This window comes from Hemibagrus wyckioides, linkage group LG16, assembly GCF_019097595.1.
Source record: "Hemibagrus wyckioides isolate EC202008001 linkage group LG16, SWU_Hwy_1.0, whole genome shotgun sequence".
Classification (NCBI taxonomy): Eukaryota; Metazoa; Chordata; class Actinopteri; order Siluriformes; family Bagridae; genus Hemibagrus; species Hemibagrus wyckioides.
Window position 1 is genome coordinate 19,907,552 of NC_080725.1, and position 26,784 is coordinate 19,934,335.

A 26,784-nucleotide genomic window follows, 5' to 3' on the forward strand; every position below is an offset into this window, starting at 1 on the left:
TCCTATGTAATTACTACAATTATTTTTACAAGGCTTGCACATCTGGATTCATTGTAAATCACTGTATTATACAGTTACACCATTACACTGCTTTCCTATCTTCTTGCACCATAACCGTATTTATTTAACATAACTTATTCGCACAAACGCTTCCATTGATTCCATTTTCATTTTATTGTCTCCGTACTCGATTCTGACAATGACATTTAAGTTAAACCTAACCTAACCCTCAGAGGAAGTATATATTAGTAACCTGCCCCAGTTGGTAGCTGTCACGCTGTAGGGGAAGCTGGTTGATGGGTAGAAACTGGCCAAGCGTAATGGAAAAAAAAAAAACAGGTGTAAAAATAACTTCCACAAGATATTTTGGTTTTAAAAAAAATCTCCATCAGTGGTCATGAAGCTGTACATGATTTAGGTCACATGGTTTTCTTCCTAGAAGTTATTGTCCTACTTACAGTAGAGGCACACCATTATTTCAAACTGCCTGCGTCACGGGCATCGCGAGACCATTTTTTACTGGGACATGAGCCTGTGTAAAACGTTGCAGTGCCCCAGTAAAGATTTTTCCTGATAAATCATTATCTGATGAGGAAGATTAGTACCTAAGCGTCATAGAGAATGATAAACTTTACAGAGAAACGAATACCAACATCCAAATGACTCATAAACCTGCACCCACACAACCACAGCCATGCTCATGATCAGTAATTTACAGACGCTAAGAGAAACAAAATCTCACGGTCTTTCCTCTATATATCTCCACATCTGCCTTTTTACTGCTTATCTACAGTCATATCTATCTAGCTAAATTTTCCAGCCTGCAATAATAACCATGACATCAGGACGAGCCCTGAAAGAACAATAAACCATAGTACCCCATTAAAAAGCAAAATGCATGAACCACTTGTTGATGATTCTGACCATGTCTGCTGTGTACGTGACTAGATCAGCTAACCACATCCACCATAGTGTGAGCGATCTCGTACAGGGGCCAGTTTGACTCTGTGTCTGATTTTTTTCCTGTTTACCTGCTCAGAACAGGTACGGACACGGACAATGCTCCTCTACAGACGACGGCTTGAACCTGTGTGTCCTGCAGCTTTGTTTTCACATGCACAAGTCAACTATTATTTCTATCATAACTTTAATCACAACTAGTTCTACTGAATATTACCCAGCTTACTGAATACGGGTTACATGTGTAAATGTTACACATCTGTGTTTAAGCAGACGTCACGTTTACACAACCAACGTGATTTTACGGTAACTCCGCTGCCTCTTTAAGCTGATTATATTCACGAACAGTGTAGAAACCTCTCCACAGTAGTCTTTCGCTTGATTTAAGATCAACGTCAAACACTCAGAGGGTCTGCTGTTATACGGAAAATAATGAACGCCATCGAACTTCACAGCTCCTGAGCTCAGGTTACTCCTCTCTGTGTACAGTTTCATGTGCTCCTCTTGCGTCCAGGTTCTCTGGTTTCATCCCAACTCCCAGACACGTGCCAGTAGGTGGATTTGACTGGTAAGTATTTAAACCAGTTGTTAACGTGATACATAATGTGTGTGTTTTGCCCCGCCAACCCAATACCCAAGGGTGTATTACCACCTCACGCCTGGTGTTCAAGGGATATACTCCAGATCTTCAGTGACCCTGATAAGGATAATGACTGCTGGATGAATGAATAAACAGACAGATGAATATCTGTCATTTACACACCCCTAGAGGGAAACTAAAATAACACAGATTTAGTACCCTGGTTCTCAAGCATGTCAGCAAGGATGACTTAAAAGATGGCTAATAAAAATAAACGCTGATCTAAACTAACATTTAGAAAATTAAATAAACACTGTTTAGTAAAGACATGAAAAGTAAGAGCCACATTTTGTACAGGAGATGGGGTGCACAAACTTTTGCACCCAGTAACTCAAGCGTGAACCTGTACATCTCTTCTAAAGTGTTGTAATTCCTAACAGCGAAAGAAAGTAAAGGTTTTTTATCGTGAAAAACAAAATAAATAAGTAAATAAACAAACAATTAAATAGCTCACGGGTCCACGGTGCTCTGCTGAGATCCGCCGATGAAGCCGTATTTATCCGCTTGTGTCTCGGCGACGCCGTTCAGCTGCAACGCGGAGCCCAAAGACTCGCCTTCCTGCCCGGCTAAACTCTCCGTCGTGCCTCGCAGACTTTTCCCATCTTTCGCCTGAAATCCGTTTCCTTGAACGTGAATTTTAGCCATTTTTCCCCCACCCCAAGCTTCGTCTCCACAGCAGGACCTAACACCACCGTCTCGCTCTTAGTTCTTAGCGCGAGCGTCTGAAGCTCCGCCGACTGGCTGCACTTCTTCCTTATGGATGCTTATTTAGCTTAGATTAGCTTAGCTTAGCCGGTTAGCTTTACGGGGAATTCATCTGCCATTTAAAAAAAATATATATATATTATTATTCATTTTTTTAACCATGGCATGTCTTTTAAAAGTGGATAACAGTTTAATATCGTGAATATTAAAACATTCACTGAGAATAAACGTGGTGTTAAAAACATCTTGCGTGCAACAAACAAACAAAAATCCGTTAAGCTAAGCGACCTAGCAAACTGGATAATTGGCACGCGCCAGCATAGCATGAAACAGTTTATTATATATAATATTAGCACTTAATTGCTATGCATTGTTTATTTGTTTAACAATTAACTAGCAACTCGCTAGTCCTATTCGATACATCCATAGATTATCCTGCTGTTTAAGGTAGTATTGTCTTAAAACTGTGCTTAAAGATTGTATTCTGAATTTCAGATATAGCATTAAACTGAGATTTTTCGTAACATTTACTTTAAATATAACGTTGATCATCCCTTAGCTGCCAAATGTTAGCTGATGCTAGATTAGCAACAGCGTCAAGCAGAGCTTGGAAACAGGGTTGCCAGATTTCTAATTAAAACCCGTGTTCAAGAAATGAAATCTAGCTTCACTTCACATTAAATCGTAATAAACGTCCTGGTAGATGTTAGAATTAATTAACTATATAAATAACGCTTCTTTCAACATTGGATTAAGCATGGAACAGAGTTTTCTATTAATGTCATCTATTTTAATGTTGTGGAACATCCCCAAAAAGAACAAGTTAATTCCTAGTACAGTATCTCTTATCACAGAAATAAAGACTCGTTACCTTATATCCCCAAAAATAAAACATAGATCATCGTGTTACAATAAATCTAAAAGTATGAAATACTCTTTCTATAAGGAGGAGACTGTTTCTATAAATATTAACTAATCACCTAAAAGAAAAATTCACCAGATCCACAATTAGATATTTGTCTTTTTTAAGTAACACTTTTAAATATTTGATGATGATGATGATGATTATTATTATTATTATTATTATTATTATTATTATTATTATTATTATTTAATAAATAATAATGTAATAATTAATTATTGTTTGTTATGTGATGATGATTGTTAATATTGTTGTTATTATTGTTGTTGTTGTTATATACATAATAATTGCAAAACTGCAGGACCACATTGAGACTTGACCTACATAATGAAGGGCATATGAGTCACACAGATGTATTTTATGTGTGATTAAAACGTGATAAATAAAATCTGATGTGTAAGAAAAGACCTTGAATAATTATTTAAAGCTGTCCTGTTTTTGCTTTTTCAATTCTTTGTTTGTTTGTTTACACAGAAACCTTGTAGCAGCTCGAGAATTCCTACCAGAGCAACCAGACCTCATTTTACTTTCAGATTTTGTACATTTCAGTATAAAAGGCACAATCCGGAGAGCAGTTTGCTGTATTTTATGTCACTGATTGTGTAAAATGTATGGTTTCCTACCTGATTTTCAACTAATTTTGCCTCATGCATGCAGCTGTGTTTATGTTAACATCACGAAAGCTGTGTTTAACAGAACCACAGTGGAAACACATTTAATGACATGGTACTAATGATCAGTTAAGGTCGCTTCAATTCCAGTGGCATTTAAATGGTTGAAAGTATCCAATCTGGCAACACATTGAGAACCCTGTTGCCCCGGGCGTCGTGTATTTGCGCTGCTCTGAAAGATGATCTGTTTGGATTCTCATTAGGACTGTAAATAGATTCGAGCACAATTTTACACACCCTTCCTTTGTGAAGTGGAAACCAACCAAACATGTAAATCAAGTTTGTTGATATTTCCATCAATAACTACACAACAAATGAGCAGTTGGGCGTGTAAAAACAATAATAAGATCACATTCTATTGATCTTTAGGGGAATCCTGGATGTGACGTAGATATGTAATTCCACCTGCCACTAAAGACTTAGGAATCTATTAAAAGTCTGTAAGTCGTCGTTAAAGAGCCGTGGTCTCCATACCTATCGCTCCACATGAAGGAGGCGTGACATCTGTACCTATTAATCCTAGAGGTGTGACGTCAGTATCTATTAATCCTCATGAGAGATGCATGCCGCGAATACTTTCATTTTTAATGAAGTGGGCGTGGCCTATGTACCTGCCATCTCCTTAATAGAGAGGTGTGAATTCCCTGCATGTCAATCCCAGCAAAGGAGGCGTGGCTTTGTAGCAATCAGCCCTCATAATAGAGGCGTGGCTGCTTCAATTCAGTACTTCAGTTCAAATGATGGAGGTGGCTGTCTGTCCACATGAGGGAGGAAGTTAATGTGTTGACTTAAGTCTTTAAGCACTTTCATGAGCTTTATAGATAGATACAACTTTATTGTCATTGCAAAGTACAGGTACATAGCAACGAAATGCCGTTTAGCATCTACCAGAAGTGCAAATAGTAGAAATTGTGATGAATTAGACAGACTGTGAGCCATTCCAAAACTAAGATGTCTGCCTTTACATGCACATGAATGTAATATGGAGTCGTCCCGCCCTTTGCATCTATAACAACTTCAACTCTTCTGGAAAGTGTGGTGAAGAGACTCTCTGTATAATAGTGTATAATAAAAGTACACTTTCATTATTTTCACCCAGAATTTAAGGAGGATTCAAACTTCTTCACTCAAAGTATAACTTTAAACAGTAAGGATGTTTAATCTGTAGCCTGTAGGAATATACCATGAATCTCTTTAAATCACTTAAAAGTATATCAAGTTTATCTGTAACATGTTATTCCTCTTTTTAGTGGGATTTGTTAATGGGATGTAAAGGTTTCGCCCTATCTCGGGGTAATTACAGTATGTGAACGCTAGATGTCGCTCTGTCACTACACTTAGATTAAAACTAATGCCTCTTGCGAAGAATCACTTCACATTTTAAATATAAACACTATATTCCTTTATTTCAATAATTTACAAGTTGGAAAAACCAATTTACAAAAAAATAGTTTTGTTGTCGTTACACTGAACACACCCACACACAGGTCATTTAAATAGTGTCTGTTTATATGAAACATTACTTCACACACCATCATCACTGAGACACAGTGAGTTTTAAAGGAGAGAGAGAGAAAGAGAGATGGAGAAAAAGAAGAATAGAAATAGAGAGGGGAAGGGAAGAAATAAAGAGACATGGAATGCAAGCAAAAGAGTAAAAGTTGTTGAGGGCTGAGGGAGAAAGATGGAGAGCAATCAAAGGTCAGTGATGGGGAGACAAAACAAACAGAGGGAACGCAAGGGAAGAGGGAGAGCAAAATGAAAGACAAGAGAGAGAGAGAGAGAGAGAGAGAGGGAGGGAGAGAGAGAGAAATTGAAAAGAAACACATTAAGAAAGAAACAGATGTTGAGAGAATAGAGAGAGGGGAGAGAGTGATTAGGAGAGAGATGACGGGAATAGATAGGGAAAAGAGAGGAAGAGAAAGACAGAGAGAGACATCTAAGAGACGGCAGAGATATAACCAGAAAGATGGAGATTAAAAAAATGTTAAAAGTAGGACAGAGACGTTGCAAAGGGACAATTTGGCAAGACCCACACATGCAAAGACGACCGAGCTTAGCCAACAGCTGATGCTTATTAAGGCAAGAATGGTGTGACTAACACACACACACACACACACACACACACACAATCAGACTTAATTGGATCCATTTTCAAAGTCAAAACATTATTAGCATGACATGATGTGACAAGGCAGATGATGACTTGTGATGTGTGTGTGTGAGAGAGAGAGAGAGAGAGAGAGAGAGAGAATGCAAAAACTTTTCACACCAGAGAATTTGGATTTGGATTTTCTTAACAAACACAGTTATTCACGCGCAAACACACACACACACACAAACAGTTTGCCATCTGGAGAACTTACAGTGTTACACCCTTTTGTCTACGAATGTGTATAGACACATGCTGATATCTGTGTTTTTTTCCCATATTGCAGTAATATCACAAACACATTCATTCATTCATTCATTCATTCATTCATTCATTCATTCATTCATCTTCAGTTAGCTTTATTGAGGTCAGGGTCACGCTAACCTTATCAAATAAATAAATAAATAAAATAAATAAATAAATAAATAAATAAGAAAGAAGATTTTCAGGAGCACTAAAGAGAATTACTGGTAAAAAAAAAATAAAAAATCCCAAAAGATGGATGTCAAAAAAGGATAAACATCCGAATGGACACACAATCCAAGTGTACTTTCACAGCATCCTGTTTAAGTTTTGTGAAAGTGCTGAAGGATAGAGAGAGAGAGAGAGAGAGAGAGAGAGAGAGAGAGACTTAGATAGACAGAGAGAGAGAGAGAGAGAGAGAGAGAGGATAAGAGTGAAAAAGTGTGTGTGTGTGTGTGTGTGAGAGAGCGAGAGAGAGAGAGAGAATAAAAGAAAATGAGAGAGAGAGAGAGAGAGAGAGAGAGACGAAGAGGAAGAGACAGGAGTAGGACAGACGGCGAACAGAGAAATACAGAAAGAGAGAGGGCCAGACAAGGGGTAAGGGGTGAAGATAAAATGATAATGGAGGACAGATCCACCAACTCAGACACCACAAAACCCCGCCTCCTGTCTACAGGCACAATTAATCATGTGTTCGGCCTGAAAACATCTCTGTATATCCCCTGTAACTGATCATCATCATGGCTTCACTGCTTCACGGCTCCCTCAGGTCATGCACTTTTTCTCTTTAGCACTAATGCCACGTTCATACACAAAGCCACAAAACCCACTTCCGGCAACACGACTCGATGTGGGCGTGTCCGGTGACGTGTCAAATTTGAAAAAGATTTGACTTTATGCAAATACGCACGCTGCTTTCTCTTTCTTTTTCATCTCGTATTATAGGACGCTAAAGTTTTATTTCTAAACATTAAAAAAATCTTTAAAATGTTTCATTTTTGCCGCAAGAAAAGTGATCTGGAACGCTAGTTGCTCCGCCCACTGATTATAATAATATTATTACCATGGCAACCAGTAGTAGCAGTAGTAGTAGAGTAGGAACGCCCACTGACCCGCTTCATAGTCCAGAGACTCATTAGGCATGTGCCGATTATCAATTAAAACACCACAAATATAATATTTAACATATAAATGACCATATTTCATCAGAAAATGCATTTGCAAACCTCATCAAACGACACAGTCACTTATTTTCTTCTTATTATTATTTATTCAGAAAAATAAAGTCCATCTTTACACATGTATTTTTTTTTAGTTTTTAAATACAATATCGCAATAATATTGCAAACCATGGTAAAAAGAACAGGCAGTCATCATGATTAAAAGTCTGGCACATGCCTAATGTTCACCTTCACATACCGGACAGAAAATGCAGTGAAAATGAACGTGCCGTATTTTCCGGACTATAGGTTGCTCCAGAAGAGGGGGGTGGGGGGGGTAAATGTACAATTTTCAACATTTCATGTAAGAACCATCCATATTGTGAATCTCTATACTGCGAAATTTAACACGATAATCTCATTGTTTATGATATAAGGATCACTGCTGCTACAATAAAGCACATTTCCGGTCATTTTTGACATCCGAAAACGTACAAAAAAGGTTTAATGTACGAAACAAGTGTTTATATTTATGTCTAGGCATATATGTACACAAATATATATATAAATAATATATATTTATATTTTAAACAGCTGCTGAGGAAACCGTTATCCGCCCTCTTATTTATACAGACGCCTACGATTGGTTAGTGTCGCTGTGATTGACAGGCGAGACAGAGACTAAGCCCCTCCCACCTGGAAAGCACCAGCACTTTCCTGGCTACTGAACTTCAAATATGGCTTAACGTACAAATTATTATTATTATTATTATTATTATTATTATTATTATTATTTTTATTTTTTATTTTTTGCTTTATTACTGTTCGGATAGTGAATAATGTTTACGACAAGACAAGAATGTGAGATTTTGTCGGTCATTTTAGTGTATTAAGCCCCCCCCCCGCCCCAAAACATTATGACGTCATCACCTCGGGTGCGGTTACAAATGCAAAACAAAACCGAGAATAAAAAAATGAATGAGAAAGAAAGAAAGAAAAGCAACTTATAGTCCGGATCTTACTGTATAAAATCATACACACCGAAGGGTCATGTGTTACTGTACTGCATATTGCTTTGTATTTCTCAATCCAAATATACAAAATAAGACCAAAACGACTGAATAATAATAATAATAATAATAATAATAATCAAAACAATAACAGCGAGGGGGGGCGTCTTTGGTTCACCCTTAGCTTATTAACAGCAGGAGAAATGAATAAATGAGCCAAAACTGAGTATTTACTTTCTTTTCTTTTTTTGCGCCTTTCGTCCTCTGCTGTTGAACATTAAGGACATGAAGGACATCGGCTCCCCGGCACTTGTTACACGGACATATTAAATACATGATCTCACATGCGCACACATCATTTTACAAAGTAAAAGCAGCAGGTAACTAAAAATAAAATAGAAAAAGAAAAAACAATTTTATACAAAGCTACACACACACAGACACACACACACACCTCTAACAGCTGGACTATCAGTCGCTTCTCAGCTCTGCTAAAAACGAAGAGCTTATAAAAATAAAACTTTTTGTTTTTTTTTCTTTTTTCTTTACATACCTGACCTAGTGATTTCATGAACAGACTTCCACACAGGCGTTTGTGCGTGTGCAGCTCCTCTAAAAACACACCTTCTACGCTATAGACGTCGGCTTGCAACACAATTTCGACAGCACTTGATATTAGAGAACATGGATGAAAGAGTCCATGTCTGTGGTCCAGTGTGGCTGGAGTGACGGGCAAGGAAAAATCTGATTATTGTATTTCTTTTATCATGCTGATTTTTGGGACATCAACACAACCTATCCATCCATTTTCTATACCCACTTTAATCCTAATTAGGGTCGCAGGGATCTCAGCACACATTGGGCAAAAATGTACACCTTGGACAGGTCACCAGTCCATCACAGGGCCACACATATAGACAGACAACCACACACACACACACTCACACCCATGGGCAATTTAGATTGACCAATCAACCTAATGTACATGTTTTTTGGACTGTGGGAGGAACCAGTATACATGCAAACTCCACACAGAAAGGCCCCCTGCCTGTTCGAACCTGGAATTCGAACCCAGGACCTTCTTGTTGTTAGGCAGCACTGCTGCCCATCAACACAACCTATGAGAGTTAAAGTATATAACACAAGAAACAAGAAAGGGGAATAAACATGGTACGAATCTGGTTTGACACTATTCAAGGATATTTCACACAGCTATAGAGAGGACACGTACTGTTTTCTGAACAGATCATGAGGACAAATTGACTGGAATACCGTGGGTGTTACTGAGGTGTGCATCAGGACTGGGAGATCCTGGGACGCTACCCAAAAAAAAAAAAAGTCCTGGGAACGGGTGGTCAAAGTTCAGGAACACACGAGCGTGTTGGACGTGACGTTTAGCTCGTACAGGGCCGTGTTCACTCATTCATCTTTATCCTGGTCAGGGTTACTCGTTTTGTTTTGTTTTTTTACATTTTATCTGATGAAGGTGAGCCATGTAGGTTTATTAGGAAATACTGCAGGCAGGCATACAGGAAGAAATAACTATATACAGAAACCTACAGTAGAGTTTGAGGAAAGTTTTTGAGTAAAAGTTTGCTTTAGAAAGAACAAGATTAAGAATATCTATAAACGTGGTTTTAAATTTTCAGACACAGTCGTAGGACCTTCATGGACCTCTAGAGTTCACAGAACTTCTGTTGGAAACTGCTGCTTTGGACTGAATCTCATGATCGCTTCAGAAAACCTTCAACCAGGAAAACCTTCAACCAAATCGGAATTCCTACTCAAAGATCTCAGTTTGAACATGGAGGATAAAGATCACGTAATAATGAGATCCGACTTCTCATTTCCAAGGTAAAGCATAAAGCGATAAGTCTGCAAGTTCAATATGAGTTCACTTTTAACTACTAAGACTCCTGTCTCTCTGGATTGGATTGCTTTTCTTAACAAATCGCAGCAGATTTTTGCCTCCTGAAAGGCCAGAGAATTAAAGAGAGAGAGAAAAAGAGATGAAAGACGGATGCATCGAATCCATCGAAATATGAAATGGCCGTATCTTCAATTTTTAAACATCACCAGAACTCATCAGGAAGATCATTGCACTGTACTCGAGCCACACGAGACCAGGAGATGGACTAGAAAAATCAATGTTTTTAAGCTAGTATGGCTGGGATTATTATGGGAAATTTGCATCTGTGCACAGTCCCGAACCGCTGCTTTAATTTATAAGCACATTACAAACCCACCACTTACCCACAATGCAGTTCAGTAAGTCGTTAATGCCACACTTAACCCTTGTGTGTCTTGTGAATTCTCCCTAGTACACACACGCACTTTACGGTATCAGCTTACAGTCTTTCTAAGAAAAAAGAAAAAGCACACAAATGACCAAGCAACCAGTTTTGCATCTTTGTCCTGCTTCTTCTGTGCTCCGCTGGCCACGCCCACATTTTCATATCACCATAGAGAAGCAGGCATTTTCTGCTTAGTCTTTTTTTAAAATGGGGTGGAGCCATGTGACCATAATCCTGAGCTGCGCTTGCTGAACCGAGTGACATGAAACACACACGTTTAACCCGCCAATTATACCACACACACACACACACACACATTACAGAAGCATAATCTCAAACAGCAGACAATCTTAACCGACTCTTACATACACACTTTACATTCTCCCAGCTATAAAAGGGGCTAAAAATAAAAATCTCCCCTACAGTGTCCAGCGCTGAGAGATCGCTCTCGTTTTAGAAGCACCTTGGATAACACACAGCTCGCTCTCCCATTCCGCAACCTACAACTTGATCACGTGCGACAGAGGCGTGGGACGAGCAGGTGACTCATCCTCCCATGATCCTCTGGTGTGTCAGCCTCCTATAGAATCATTGTCCACCAAAAGCGGCAAGTCCATGCTCTCCTCTTCTTCCCGTGAGCTACTCAGGACAAGGACAGAAAAGAAGGATGGGGCGAGAGACGGTTCCAGACGAGCGGCAGACGAGGTGGAAGACACGAGGACTAGAGAGAGAGAAAGAGAGAGAGAGAGAGTGAAAGAGAGAGAGAGAGAGAGAGAGAGAGAGAGTGAAAGAGAGAGAGAGAGAGAGAGAGAGAAAGACAGACGACAAGCTCCGCCAATCAGTCTGTGTATTCGGCCACGATGGAGAGCAGCACCGTGATGTCATCGGGTTTTCCTCCTGAAGACGAGAGAAAGGGATAAAAATAAATTCAGATCCGATTTGTGTAGTTTAGATACAGGAAGTCATCATTTTTAATTACATTAGCTATTTTTATCCCCCCAAAACAAATCTTGGCTGATCAGCTAGATATATAGATTTAGGCTGAGACTGGGTACAAAAGAGCAGGTTCTTACCTCTGACGTTGAGGCCGTTATCGCAGGCGAACTGGGCGAAGGGGGACATGTAGTTTGGGTCGTAGGCGAGCTCGTGGGCCTGCTCTGCTATACTGCGTGCCGTCTGCTGGATGCTGTCGTAATTTGTGTTCTGTCGTTCAAAACAGAAAGTCATGGTGTATTCTGAGAGAAGGCGACCAGCAGTATATTCAACACACGGCTGATAGACAGCTTTTGTTTGCCTCTGTGTGTGCGCGTGTGCGTGTGAGGTCAAACTTACCTTGAGCTTCTTGAGCTCCTGCAGGATCATGTAGTCCGGCATGTTGTCGAAAAGCCCATCCGTGGCGGTGAGGATGATGTCACCAAGCTGGACGTCGAACGAAGACCTGTCTGCCATTTCAGGGCTGAAACACAGAGACAGACAGAGAGAGAGAGAGAGAGAGAGAGAGAGCACAAGTTCACGACGGCACAGTGACAAGAGTAACACGAGACCCGAGGTAAGCTGCCGTGTCCTGACCTGACGTGACCCTTGCCTTGAGCTCATAGTGTTAGTCTGACTTCCAGGAAACAGAATCAGAACCTAATGCCCAGTTTCCATCTGAGCCGCCAGCGCTGGTGGAAACACTTTACGAGGGGGAAGGGGGCGGAGGAGGAGGAACGGAGGTACTCTTCTGAAGGACGGAATGGATCAAAAACGGAAAAGTAGCACAATAGCTTGAGTAATCCCCGGGCAGCACGAATACTACACCAGTTACACAACGTATATTTTGAAGCATCAATAAAAATGCAATGTCATACTCCTGCACTCATATCTAGGGGAAAGAGTCACTCTCTCTCATAGCGTTCGTCGTTTTGATGATTTAATTAAAAAATATTGTATAAGTCTGCGAAAAGCACTGAGGAATATGTTTACAAATGTGTGTTAACGCTGTTAAAGTCACATATGAGTCTGTAGACCTTTAGTCACTGATGCTGTAATGAGATTTAGCCAGCTATGACCGTGTTAAACTCGCTTGAATTAAATACTGCTGTCATAAATCATATGCTGTATTACTCTAAGGAAGCGCTGCATCTACAACCCATTTCCTTTATATACACAGATCAGCCATAACATTATGACCACCTGCCTAATATTGTGATGGTCCCCCTTTTGCTGCCAAAACATCCCTGTCCTGTCAAGGCATGGAGATCCCTGAAGGTGTGCTGTGGGATCTGGCACCAAGATGTTAGCAGTAGAACCTTTAAGTCATGTAAGTTGTGAGGTGGGGCCTCCATGGATCGGACTTGTTTGTCCAGCACATCCCACAGATGCTCAATTGGACTGAGATCTGGGGAATTTGGAGACACCTGAACCATTTAGCTTTGTGGCACAGTGCATTATCATGCTGAAAGAGGCCGTGGCCATCAGGGAATACCAGGCCAGATTCATCAGACCAGGCCACCTTCTTCGTGGTCCAGTTCTGATGCTCATGTGCCCATTATTGCCACTTTTGGTAGTTGTCAATTTTTCCTGCTTCTAACGCATCAACTTTGAGGACAAAATGTTCACTTGCTGCCTAATATATCCCACCCACTAACAGGTGCCATGATGAGGAGATCATCAGTCTTATTCACTTCACCTCTCAGTGGTCATAATGTTATGCCTGATTGGTATTTTCGTGCATTTACGTGCAGCAATGCTCTGTGACTCCAATACCCAGATGAAAAATATATGCTAGAATCAGTGGAAATCCGTATCATGAGCAGACTCAATCAATAACAGACTCAAGTAAAAGCCATTAGTGGAATTAGTCAGAGCAGGATAAAAGATCGGGCAGATTTTGACGAGAGAGACGCTGATAAAATCGAAACAGAGGAAGTAGCAAAAGGTTTAGATTTATTATTCTCCATTGAAGTGCATTAAGCCATGACGTAAGGCAGCTGCCTAATGTTACTCTATATAACGACTGCTAATTTTAGTTTTTAGCCCGCTAATTTGTTAATAAAAACACAAAGCATTACGCTACGGACATTTATCCTATACTTTCGTTGCTTGGCTCGGTTTAATGTGGGAAAACATGCTTATCAGCACATGCTCTACAGCAGATTCAGAGTCAAGCGAGTTCAAGCCAGCGATTAGGGGAAAGAATAAATAAACAAATATATAAATAAAAACAGCCCAAAAGTGGTTGTAATACTCCAAAATGAACTTCCGTTACCAAGCAGGGATTTTCCCCACCGTTTCACAGCTGTCAAATGTGCTCACATCGTGTTCACTTGCAATCAGCTGACCATTAGATTTATTCATTTCGGTCACTTCAGGTCCTTCACAGGTGAGTCGAAGCCTCTACATCACTGGATCTACAAATCACATATTCAGACCTGAACTCACGATTTAACGAGGCAGTGATGTACGATTATCTGTAAACGTAGACATTTGCATCATGTAAATAAAGCCCATAAACAAGCAGGTGTTCCTTCGGTTCCATGAAATGCCGGGTTCTTGGAAAAGTCCTAAAAATGAGGCAGAGTAACGGTAGAAATGTCTCGGTGTCAGGTCAGAAACCATTCCGCTACATAAAAGATTAAAATGTCCTGTTTAATTTTAGCGTCACATGAGGAGCTTAAAATAGTCTTGCCCCTGCCAAGACCAAGTGGGAAAGAAAAACCCAGAATGGTGATTGCTCAAACTGAGTGTCTGTCTGCTATCTGATGTCTGATTGGCTAGTTCAGTCCTGGCTTTAGGTTGCTGGCAGGACAGTGAGGTTGAAAGGACAGTCACATGGCCTGACTTTGGCCTTCATGAAAAATTTTAACACAAGCCCTTAAGTCAATCTCTTACTAGTTCACTAGCTCTCTTGCCCTTTACTGTTTTGATTTAGTCTGTAAATGGCCGACTCATCATGAAACAAAAATGAAACTCATCAGAACTGAATCACAACATGGAACAACTCTCTCAGTCCCACAATAATACTACGCCTTTCCAGTACTTCTTCACTGTTGTTATGGCCCCTTGACTATTTGCCTCATTCACTCAACAAACCTTTGGCCCTCTTACCAGCTTCCATTACTCCCATGACAATGCCCAGACCCCCTCACCAGCTTCCATTACTCCCATGACAATGCCCAGACCTACTTACGAGCTTCTATTATTTACCTAATGATGCCCAGACTCCTTTACCAACTTCCATTACTCCCTCAGTGATATCCTGGTTTTCCTCCCTCACTAGCTTGAAAAACCTTTGGCCTCTTCACAAATGCCACTTACTAATTTCCCCACTCCCTCAGTGACCCCATTACTCCCTTACCAACTCCCCTAGGATAACCAGACTCCCTTTACTAGCTCCCTCAATACCTTACAAGTACCCTAACCCACTATGCAGCTCCTCTGACTCCCTTAACACCTATCTCATCCTCTCAATGATGCCCAGGTGGCCTTATCAGCTTATTTCTTGCACCCACCCCTGGGCTAACACACTAGCTGGCAAGACACTTCCTGGCCAATACATGCTAATAGAACCCATTCCCTAGCTAACACAGATTATAACAAAGTACTCATAATTCTGGTCATAACAGTACAATACCGACTGACCGGGTCTGTTAAAAAAGCAAACTCGTCCCTGATGGATGCTTCACTGTGCTTTATTCGTACCAATCAAAGACCAGGAACACAGATCCTCTATTGATATGACATACACTGATAAGGTTAGTGTAGACATGTCAGTCTCAGGCTCCACCCACCTGTCACTCAGCACGGACCCCTCGGCCCCTGGTGGGGCGATTGACAGCTGAAAGGGCGTGTTGAAGTAGTGCTGCTGCTCGTCGGAACGATGGACCACCTCACCGCCCCGGACCACCAGGAACCCCGAATCCCCCAGATTACACGTGTGGATTTGATGACTCCTTCTGTCCAGCACCACTATACACGCTGTACTGCTGCCTGCAAGGGGGAGAGAGGAAAATTCACGTACAACAAATGTCCATCTTCACAGGATAACACACTCTCTCACACACACACACACACACACACACATACTCTCTCACACACACACCCCCCCCAAGGTCACGAACCATTTCTGACTCACTCCTCAGACATCCTGAAAAAATTCTTTTGTAAAGTAATCTGTGTGCATGTGTGTCTGAGTCACGATGTACCGCATCTCACTAAACAAACACAAAAAAGATTCCACAGCTGTGAGCTGTGTGTGTTACTGTAAGATATCTAGCAGGAAAAAAGATCCTGATTGTCCACTAAAAAAAAGGGCCTGCTTGAGATCACGGCTATGTCCCAAATGCACAAACAATCGCTGTTTTGAAACACTTCCCTAATGTGGGAAAGACACCTGCTTTATCTAGTCAAGCTGGAATATTTTACCCACAGTGCTCTGCAGGTGGCTTTCACCAGATAAAAGCAAATGATTCACTCTGCTGTCCATTTGCTGACCGATTGCATTTATACGACAGGATGAAACATTTCTGATGGGCGTGGTCTACTCCGGGATGACTCCGCCCCCATATACAGGCCCCAGAATGTGCTCACTGAATGGTTGTTTATCCCTTTAATCTGTCATCTAGCTGTGTGTGTGTGTGTGTTCTTACCCAGCAGAGGTACTTTGTTCTGTAGGAGCTCATAGTAGCCTGAGGTGAGGATCCCCACGGGACTGCTTGGAGTGAAGCGTCCCTCCTTCACCAACCGCTCGCACGTCCTCATAAGAGTCTCCGAGAACTGAGACGGGTCGACGCCATAATCACGCCACCCACCCACCCCATCTGCCACTCCTACAGAGAGAGAGAGAAAGAGAGAAAGAGTGAGACACACTATTCGTTCGTTCATTCACTCATCTTCAGTAAGCACTTTACGACTCTTTAAGCCTCCCGGGAACGCTGAGCGATAGGCGGGACCCTACACCCTGTATCTGACGCCAGTTCAATGCGGGAGTGAAACAGAAGCAGCTCATAAATTCTGCCTGCATGTTGGATTAATGTAGAAGAGCCGGGGTAAATCATGTTATTAGAAGCTTTTGTTTGTCCAACTGCCCCTCTTAAGTGAAGCACTGTTATGTTAGTTAGCGGTGTTATCTTAGCAGCATGCATATTCCTTGGTGAAACTGCTGGCCATAAAAATCAGTAAAGAATAATAGAATCAAGATGATCAAGCCTTTTTTTTTTAACCGTAAGCTGCTCTCTCACAAGCCACAAACAATCAATCACTGCAGAACTAAGGCTCATTAAGGCTCAGTAACAGTAAGTACACATCAGCACACACTTCAACACAAGCCGACGAAGTGACCACAAATCACCCCCATAACATCAGCAGGATGTGTTTACTTCCTCTGTAGTGTTCAGCACTTCACAAGTGTGAAGATGAGCTGAATGAGAAATAGGCCAACTTTCAAGAGGCATGAAGACAGACGCGGCTATTCCTTGATGTGAATTTCAGTAACACACTCAGTAACACTCTCTCTCGCGCACACACACACACACACACACACACAGGCCTTATGACAGCTTTATGATGCTAATCTACATTTTATTTTGTCTGGGAGTGAGTGAGTGAGTGAGTAAGGGAGTGAGTGAGTGAGTGAGTGAGTGAGGGAGTGAGTGAGGGAGTGAGTGAGGGAGTGAGTGAGGGAGTGAGTGAGGGAGTGAGTGAGGGAGTGAGTGAGGGAGTGAGTGAGTGAGGGAGTGAGTGAGTGAGTGAGTGAGTGAGTGAGGGAGTGAGTGAGGGAGTGAGGGAGTGAGTGAGGGAGTGAGTGAGGGAGTGAGTGAGGGAGTGAGTGAGAGAGTGAGGGAGAGAGTGAGGGAGTGAGTGAGGGAGGGAGTGAGTAAGGGAGTGAGTGAGTGAGTGAGTGAGTAAGGGAGTGAGTGAGTGAGTGAGTGAGTGCGTGAGTGAGTAAGGGAGTGAGTGCGTGAGTAAGGGAGTGAGTGAGTGAGTGCGTGAGTGAGTAAGGGAGTGAGTGCGTGAGTGAGTGAGGGAGTGAGTGAGTGAGTGCGTGAGTGAGTAAGGGAGTGAGTGAGTGCGTGAGTGAGTAAGGGAGTGAGTGCGTGAGTGAGTGAGGGAGTGAGTGCGTGAGTGAGTGAGGGAGTGAGTGCGTGAGTGAGTGCGTGAGTGAGTGCGTGAGTGAGTAAGGGAGTGAGTGCGTGAGTAAGGGAGTGAGTGAGTGAGTGCGTGAGTAAGGGAGTGAGTGCGTGAGTGAGTAAGGGAGTGAGTGAGTGAGTGCGTGAGTGAGTAAGGGAGTGAGTGCGTGAGTGAGTGAGGGAGTGAGTGCGTGAGTGAGTGCGTGAGTAAGGGAGTGAGTAAGGGAGTGAGTAAGGGAGTGAGTAAGGGAGTGCGTGAGTGAGTGCGTGAGTGAGTGCGTGAGTGAGTAAGGGAGTGAGTAAGGGAGTGAGTAAGGGAGTGAGTAAGGGAGTGAGTAAGGGAGTGAGTAAGGGAGTGAGTGCGTGAGTGAGTAAGGGAGTGAGTAAGGGAGTGAGTGCGTGAGTGAGTAAGGGAGTGAGTGCGTGAGTGAGTAAGGGAGTGAGTGCGTGAGTGAGTTAGTGCGTGAGTAAGGGAGTGAGGGAGTGAGGGAGTGAGTGAGGGAGTGAGTGAGTGAGGGAGTGAGTGAGTGAGGGAGTGAGTGAGGGAGTGAGTGAGGGAGTGAGTGAGGGAGGGAGGGAGGGAGGGAGGGAGGGAGGGAGTGAGTGAGGGAGTGAGTGAGTGAGGGAGTGAGTGAGGGAGTGAGTGAGTGAGGGAGGGAGTGAGGGAGGGAGTGAGTAAGGGAGTGAGTGAGTGAGTGAGTAAGGGAGTGAGTGAGTGCGTGAGTGAGTGCGTGAGTGAGTGCGTGAGTGAGTAAGGGAGTGAGTAAGGGAGTGAGTAAGGGAGTGAGTAAGGGAGTGCGTGAGTGAGTAAGGGAGTGAGTAAGGGAGTGAGTAAGGGAGTGAGTAAGGGAGTGAGTAAGGGAGTGAGTGCGTGAGTGAGTAAGGGAGTGAGTAAGGGAGTGAGTGCGTGAGTGAGTAAGGGAGTGAGTGCGTGAGTGAGTAAGGGAGTGAGTGCGTGAGTGAGTTAGTGCGTGAGTGAGTGAGTGCGTGAGTAAGGGAGTGAGGGAGTGAGGGAGTGAGGGAGTGAGTGAGGGAGTGAGTGAGTGAGGGAGTGAGTGAGGGAGTGAGTGAGGGAGTGAGTGAGGGAGGGAGGGAGGGAGGGAGGGAGTGAGTGAGGGAGTGAGTGAGTGAGGGAGGGAGTGAGTAAGGGAGTGAGTGAGTGAGTGAGTGAGTAAGGGAGTGAGTGAGTGAGTGAGTGAGTAAGGGAGTGAGTGAGTGAGTGAGTGCGTGAGTGAGTAAGGGAGTGAGTGCGTGAGTAAGGGAGTGAGTGAGTGAGTGAGTGCGTGAGTGAGTAAGGGAGTGAGTGCGTGAGGGAGTGAGGGAGTGAGTGAGTAAGGGAGTGAGTGAGTGAGTGAGTGCGTGAGTGAGTAAGGGAGTGAGTGCGTGAGTGAGTAAGGGAGTGAGTGCGTGAGTGAGTAAGGGAGTGAGTGCGTGAGTGAGTGAGTTAGTGCGTGAGTGAGTGCGTGAGTGAGTGAGTTAGTGCGTGAGTGAGTGAGTGCGTGAGTTAGTGCGTGAGTGCGTGAGTGAGTGAGTGCGTGAGTAAGGGAGTGAGTGAGTGAGTAAGGGAGTGAGTAAGGGAGTGAGTGAGTGAGTGAGTGAGTAAGGGAGTGAGTGAGTGAGTAAGGGAGTGAGTAAGGGAGTGAGTGAGTGAGTGCGGGAGTGAGTAAGGGAGTGAGTGCGTGAGTGAGTGAGTGCGTGAGTGAGTGAGTGCGTGAGTGCGTGAGTGAGTAAGGGAGTGAGTAAGGGAGTGAGTGAGTGAGTGAGTGCGTGAGTGAGTAAGGGAGTGAGTGCGTGAGTGAGTAAGGGAGTGAGTGCGTGAGTGAGTAAGGGAGTGAGTGAGTGAGTGAGTGAGTAAGGGAGTGAGTGAGTGAGTGAGTGAGTGCGTGAGTGAGTGAGTGAGTGAGTGAGTGAGTGAGTAAGGGAGTGAGTGAGTGAGTGAGTAAGGGAGTGAGTGAGTGAGTGAGTGAGTGAGTGAGTGAGTGAGTAAGGGAGTGAGTGAGTGAGTGAGTGAGTAAGGGAGTGAGTGAGTGAGTGAGTAAGGGAGTGAGTGAGTGAGTGAGTGAGTAAGGGAGTGAGTGAGTGAGGGAGTGAGTGCGTGAGTGAGTGCGTGAGTGAGTAAGGGAGTGAGTAAGGGAGTGAGTAAGGGAGTGAGTAAGGGAGTGAGTGCGTGAGTGAGTAAGGGAGTGAGTGCGTGAGTGAGTAAGGGAGTGAGTGCGTGAGTGAGTAAGGGAGTGAGTGCGTGAGTGAGTAAGGGAGTGAGTGCGTGAGTGTGTGAGTGAATGAGTGTGTGAGTGAGGGAGTGAGTAAGGGAGTGAGTGTGTGTGAGTGAGTGAGTGAGTGAGTAAGGGAGTGAGTGTGTGTGTGTGTGTGTGTGTCTGTGTGAGAGAGTGAGTGAGTGTGTGTGTGAGTGGAGACAAAGCTTCAGTAACACACATTGGTCCAATTTCTGATCGACATCAAGGCTCGCATTTCAGACGATAAATTAAACCTTTCCCGGAAAGACGGCTAACGTGAACGTAAGAACATCCAGAGTTTTATAACAGAGCGTTAAATGAGTTATGGCAAAACGTCTGGCTCTGACACTGCGTGCGCACACACACACACACACACACACTCTCTCTCTCTCTTTCTGCAATAACACTGTCATAACAGAGTTAGCTGAATGAAATGACGGAAAGAACAGCATAGAGGAAATCGCACTACATCATGCTAGCACAAACACTGGTTTATAAACGTCACACTAATGAAGACGTAAGAAGAAATCCTCGGTTCGGGAGAAAAAAAAAATAACGCTGTGATTATAAACATGCCCCTCATATTCGGTTTGTTTTCGGTTGTAAAAGTTAACGGTGTGGAAAGTCCACAAAACAAGCTAATTCGGCTAAATTTTCCCCCTTTCTGGAAGCTGAATAAGAGGAAAAAAATGCGACTTGCCATGTTACAGAGAAACCAGAACACACAAAACAAAACAACTCATCGCAGAAGACTTCCCTTTAAACCGTTCCTCATGGTTATGTCAAGCATCCGCCTTACAAGACCCAGTGTACGCCGTTACTATAGCAACGGCACGGTATCGGAATGAATCGGCTTCTGACCGATCAGAATGGAGAACTGTATGAAAACTATTAAAAGGTAAGAGGAGACTGATTAAGAGCTGGTCTTTATGGAGGCATTCGAAATAGCCCTGGGTCTAATTTAGCATCTCTGCAGAGTCTGCAGCGCAGTTATGTGGATAATGCAGACCAGGCACATATGATGCAACACACACACACACACACACACACAGTGTACTGTTTAATAACTACCATGCTAACTATAGTCTCTGATCAGATACAACATCAGGGCAAAAGGAGAGCCAGGAAGGTCAAATACTTTTGACTGATACCTTGCCTTATACCTTATAGCAGTGATCCTAGGAAAAATCATCCATCTTCCTGTTTCTCTCTCTCTCTCTCTCTCTCTCTCTCAGACACCCTCAAGATTCCTCAGAGAGCTCCATACAAGGAGTCAGACCGCTGCTTCCTCAAACACACACATGGGAGAAAAGCAGCGTCCAAATTAAACAAATAGTGAGGGGCGGCACAACACCGGCCCAGAGCTCAGGAGTAACCAGGGAGAATCGGTACAAACAAACATGACACGCTTCCAGAGGAGACACGGTGTTCCCGCGCATGGGGTTTGACAAATTTGAACAAAAACAGTTAGTTACAGATGGAGTGCTCCTAAAGTTCACCTGCATCTGACGTAAATCCCCCCCATCCCCCACGTTATGGGTGTACATTAGGAATAAAGGACACAGACTCCAACACTGTCCCAACATCATCCACACAGACTCCAACACTGTCCCAACATCATCCACACAGACTCCAACACTGTCCCAACATCATCCACACAGACTCCAACACTGTCCCAACATCATCCACACAGACTCCAACACTGTCCCAACATCATCCACACAGACTCCAACACTGTCCCAACATCATCCACACAGACTCCAACACTGTCCCAACATCATCCACACAGACTCCAACACTGTCCCAACATCATCCACACAGACTCCAACACTGTCCCAACATCATCCACACAGACTCCAACACTGTCCCAACATCATCCACACAGACTCCAACACTGTCCCAACATCATCCACACAGACTCCAACACTGTCCCAACATCATCCACACAGACTCCAACACTGTCCCAACATCATCCACACAGACTCCAACACTGTCCCAACATCATCCACACAGACTCCAACACTGTCCCAACATCATCCACACAGACTCCAACACTGTCCCAACATCATCCACACAGACTCCAACACTGTCCCAACATCATCCACACAGACTCCAACACTGTCCCAACACTGACCCAACATCATCCACACAGACTCCAACACTGACCCAACATCATCCACACAGACTCCAACACTGACCCAACATCATCCACACAGACTCCAACACTGACCCAACATCATCCACACAGACTCCAACACTGACCCAACATCATCCACACACACTCCAACACTGTCCCAACATCATCCACACAGACTCCAACACTGTCCAAACACCATCCCCACCTCATCCCCACACACTCCAACACTGTGCAAACACCATCCCAACATTTTGACCACACACTCCAACACTATCCTTACCTCATCCCCACACACTCAAACACTATCCATACACCATCTCCAGCACCATTTAAACAATCCCCACACAGTCCATCCCTCATCCCTACACCCTCCTGCAACATTTCAAACACATCCCCACACAGTCCTGCACCAAACAAAATAAGCAATTTAAACATCATCAGTACCTCCTCTCAACATTCCTCCACACCGTCCCAACCCATCTCTGCATGCTCCAACACCATCCCCACATCTTCCACACTTTTACCTGCATGCCTCAACCCTCCTTCCCCGTCTAAATCACACATACAGCAACACCTTCCAAATCACTTCTAAAGGACAATACCAACTGAGGGCCACGCCTCATACCAGACTCTGACACCGGTGTTGAGTAACACAAAACTATCTGCTATCTGAGGAAAACACCTGATTCAGCTCTTTCAAGAACAGCTGCCATAGCTGATTGTTATTTATTTTTTTAAAAAGTTTTGTGATGTCCTTGTTATTTTCATAGATATCAATTAATCATAAAGTGTCAGAAACCAAACTAGAAAAGTCTGTTGGAGGTTTATTGAACCACAAATCCGCTTGAGTGACGGTGAACGGGAGGCTGGAAGTTTCTTGTACTTGTCCAAGTACCATAGCTTTATAGCTCCATTTCAAAGTCCTGTATGTCTTGAGAAACTAATTTCATTTGCAGTAAAGCCAATTATACATAAAGGAATTATGTATATTTCCTTTATTTGGCTAAACTTATCCTTCCTTTAAAAGAATGGTTAAAAAGGGAACTTCAGCATGTGGCTAATTATCACTTAGCCTTGTTGTGCACGAAAGTGAAGATGCACAACATGTCATGGCTGCTGTCAAACAGCTGTCTCGCGCACAACCACGTGGTAAGCCTCTCGCGCAACAAAGAACACTATACCGGAAGTATAGGGAGGGGGGAAAAAAGCTTCTTTGTGTTGACGAGACTAATGTGAAACCTTAAATATAATCCATGACATTATTTTATCATCTGGCGTTATAATAAACAAAAAATGATTTATGTTATGGGATAAACATACTAAACCGGGAAGGCGTTTAAAAAAAAGAAGAAGAAGAAAAACATTGAGCCGCGTTTGTTTTCAAAGCAACAATGTTAAACGAGCTCAAAGATTTAATTAAGATTTTAATTAATTAATTAATTAATTAATTAAAATACTTCATTAGACGCGAAATCTTTTTTTAAATACAGTCGTAGTGTCAAAATATGACGCTAAAGCGCATGCGCATCCGACACACGTGTCTCCATGGCTACGTCTCTCTACGAACTCACGCGCATAACTTCACTACTTATAACTTTATCGTCTTTAAAGTGATTTCAGATCAGTTTGACAACAAATAAATTAGAAATAATACTTAATAGTTTTTAAAAAAATGATAGTGATACAGTAGTAGTGGTATAAAAACACTACTTAGTTTAATCGCTTATTTATTTTGTTCCAACATGGCGGCCTCCATGCTCAACCATTCTGACCTTTAGGGGAAAAACAGACCTCTGCTATATTAAACTTTAAAATGTACATTATAAGATTACTAAATAATTTTCAAAAAAATAGTAAATTCGTTATTGTCTTTAAGAAAAGTCATGCATTTTAGAGGGTTCATCATATTTTAAAAATACACTGTTTTTATACGCGTCTAAATTTGACGGGTTAAATTTCATCATCATAATACGATTAACTCCGCATTAAAAAATACGCAACATATTATGATCTACAAATCAAAATCAATAATAGTCGCAAAAACGTTTTCTTTATAGAAATAACTTCACTTCCGGGTTTCACCGCTAGTCGCCCGTGCTCTGGTGTTTTTTTTGTTTGGGTAAAAGGTCATCATTAGCAATAACTATAATAATCATTTTAAAACGCATAACCTAATAGCTCTGTCCTTGGCATCAGAATTAGAACACAATGAGACACAGATGGCATTATTATGATGTATAACATGATTGTTAATATTATAAGGACACCATGAGGGTATTTAAGGTGAGGGCTTCATGTTATACCTTCCTTCCTGCCCCCACTGTAATGACCTCGCGTGCGCATTATGGTACTTTAACCACTGAAGGTCATTCAGTAAATTAAGGCAAGTAGTGACTCGGGGGGTAGTTTAATGCTTGATATATAAATCGTGCATTTTTTCACGTAAATATGATCCTACATAGACGATGATACAAAGGGAAGTGTCTACAGTAACAACAACAACAACAACTATCGGTGTGTTTTTTACCTAAGACATCGGCGGACCTGTGGCGCGCTATGAAGCACGCATCGTCCCCGTAGCACATGCCCTTCTTGAGGATGCCCTTACGGAAATCCTTGCCGAAACCGCAGCTCGCCGTGACCAACTTATAATCCCGGCCATCGGTTTGAGAGAGTCCGCCCAGGACGGCCCTGGCAACGATCCGTCCATAGGAGAGTACCGATAACATCCCACCTCAGTGCGCAGACAATCCACTCACAATGTCCCTTTTAACACAAAATCCCGTCAGGTCGAGTAAAGAACCGCTTTATGTCTTGGCCGATTTCACGGACAAAGTTCCTCCACGCTGTTGCCCCATGGTCCTTCCCGACATCTTTCTTTCCGCACTCCCCTCTCACATTCACACGCTCGCGCACACAACAGCCGGGTTCGGAGAACGAAAAAAAACCCCACATTGCATACGGGACTTTCTGTCACGTGGTGGTAAAAAACGATTCTCTTCAAGACTCGGGTTTCGTCGAGTCACTCAATGAAATGAATCGAGTCAGTGATTCTTTTATAGCCCTCTAATCATGGTGTGAAATAGTGTTGGAGTGTTTTTTTACCCTATAGTAATTGAATGGTGGGATTAATGCAGGTGATTATACGCTATAATATTTTAATGAGTACAGTTATGTACTGTTGTTATGAAGTGTATGTAATCACGCTGACCGATGAACCGGCTCCGCGAGATCGCTGAGAATCACCCGAATCAGTCGATGAGCCGACTCCGCGAGATCGCTGAGAATCAACTGAATCAGTCGATGAGCCGGCTCCGCGAGTCAGCTGAGAATCAGCTGAATCAGACGATGAGCACGGTAGCAGCCATAGGACACTGCTCAGTCACTGCTTTTCTGCTGTGCTCATCTTTATATATATATATATATATATTATCTCCAAACAAGGAATAAAAGAAACTATTTCCCCTCCATTTCATTTCTAGACCCTTGTCTTTATTGCTATTTTGTTGAATATTATAAATATGTCTCAAAACACATTTAAAATTCAAAGTAAAATCCATCTTCACCACTTGTTTGTTGTTTATTTCTCTCAGTACATCTCATCTTATGCTAATAAACTACTTTGTTTAGAGTACTCGCTTACAAATGATGTCTTCCAAATGTCTAATAAAATATAAAAAAAAAAGTCCCATGTAACATATCTACCCCTTCATTCTCAAAAAAAACAACAACAACAAACAAACAAAAAACCAACCAGGACTACTGTAGAGTCAAGGACAGTGCCAAGAAAACAAACACACTATCAAGGTCAACAATATGTGGACACCATATGTAAGCATTCTCTAAACAAAGCTGGAAGCAGATACTTGTATAAGATGTCTTACTATGCTGCAACGTTAAAATTTTTTCTTGTTAAAGCTAAAAACTTTGTCAAAACTCATATTCATAAGTTGCGCATAAGTTCCTTGTTACACAATCACACTTTTTGACGATATAGTACACAGTCATAAAAGGAAAACGATTTATAATCACACTATCCCGTGTCACCCAGATGAGGATAGGTTTTCTTTTGACACTCTCAAGTTTTCTTCTCAGGGAGTGTTTCCTCACCTTTGACTTGCTTGTTAGAAAAAGTTTAAATATGTTTATCCAAGAAATTGTATATCTCAGTAAAGCTGCTTTGTGAAAATATCCTTTGTTAAATGCACCCTACAAATAAAATCGTATTGTATTGTATGTCATATGTTCCAGGATTATGACAAGTAGTGAAAATACTTGATCTGAGGGCATGAAGTCTTTATTATCACCACACATCCATTACAGCACAGTGGAAGACGTTTCTTTGCAAATCCCAGCTGAGGAAGTTGGGGTCAGAGCACAGGGGCAGCTATGATACAGTGCTCCTGGAGCAGAGAGGGTTAAGGGCCTTGCTCAGTTGCCCAACAGTGGATCATCCAAGTAACAACCCACAGCCTTAACCACTTGAGCCACCACTGCCCCTGTTTGATATATACAGCTATGAAAACTGAATACATATCAGTTTTCTG

General features: G+C 42.5%; 2 protein-coding genes across 4 annotated transcripts in view; both read right to left on the reverse strand.

Annotated features, from left to right (window-relative positions):
* Positions 1-2,900, reverse strand: part of LOC131367292 (TBC1 domain family member 10A-like) — a 28,997-nt gene extending 26,097 nt beyond the window's left edge. For both annotated transcript variants that reach the window (XR_009206921.1, XM_058412622.1), the window contains exon 1: positions 2,055-2,900. Coding sequence is in view for 1 of the 2 variants with exons in the window: in XM_058412622.1 (XP_058268605.1) it covers positions 2,055-2,245 (191 nt within the window). In the remaining variant the exon portion in view is untranslated. The remainder of the gene's footprint in view (positions 1-2,054) is intronic.
* A 5,797-nt stretch (positions 2,901-8,697) lies between these two features.
* On the reverse strand, positions 8,698-25,184 carry LOC131366861 (protein phosphatase PTC7 homolog). 2 transcript variants are annotated; one of them, XR_009206865.1, is made up of 7 exons: positions 24,765-25,184; positions 16,388-16,567; positions 15,530-15,728; positions 12,090-12,213; positions 11,831-11,960; positions 11,527-11,654; positions 8,698-11,492 (listed from the first exon to the last, which is right to left on the reverse strand). XR_009206865.1 is itself a non-coding variant. In XM_058411806.1 (6 exons), the coding sequence occupies exons 1-6, from the start codon at positions 24,964-24,966 to the stop codon at positions 11,596-11,598; spliced, it is 894 nt and encodes a 297-aa protein (XP_058267789.1). In that variant the 5' UTR covers positions 24,967-25,184; the 3' UTR covers positions 8,698-11,595. The 2 variants fall into 2 exon arrangements, 1 of the variants encoding a protein (XP_058267789.1); XM_058411806.1 differs by having other exon boundaries at positions 8,698-11,654.
* Between the last annotated feature and the right edge of the window lie 1,600 nt (positions 25,185-26,784).

What these genes read in the sequence shown, in the direction of transcription:
- LOC131366861 (XM_058411806.1), bottom strand. Translation starts at nt 24,966, where the DNA reads ATGTTATCGGTACTCTCCTATGGACGGATCGTTGCCAGGGCCGTCCTG. An exon ending in CAGGTCCGCCGATGTCTTAG is followed by an intron (nt 16,568 to 24,764) that starts GTAAAAAACACA and finishes CTCTCTCTGTAG; the next exon opens with GAGTGGCAGATGGGGTGGGT. An exon ending in GGGTCCGTGCTGAGTGACAG is followed by an intron (nt 12,214 to 15,529) that starts GTGGGTGGAGCC and finishes TCTGTGTTTCAG; the next exon opens with CCCTGAAATGGCAGACAGGT.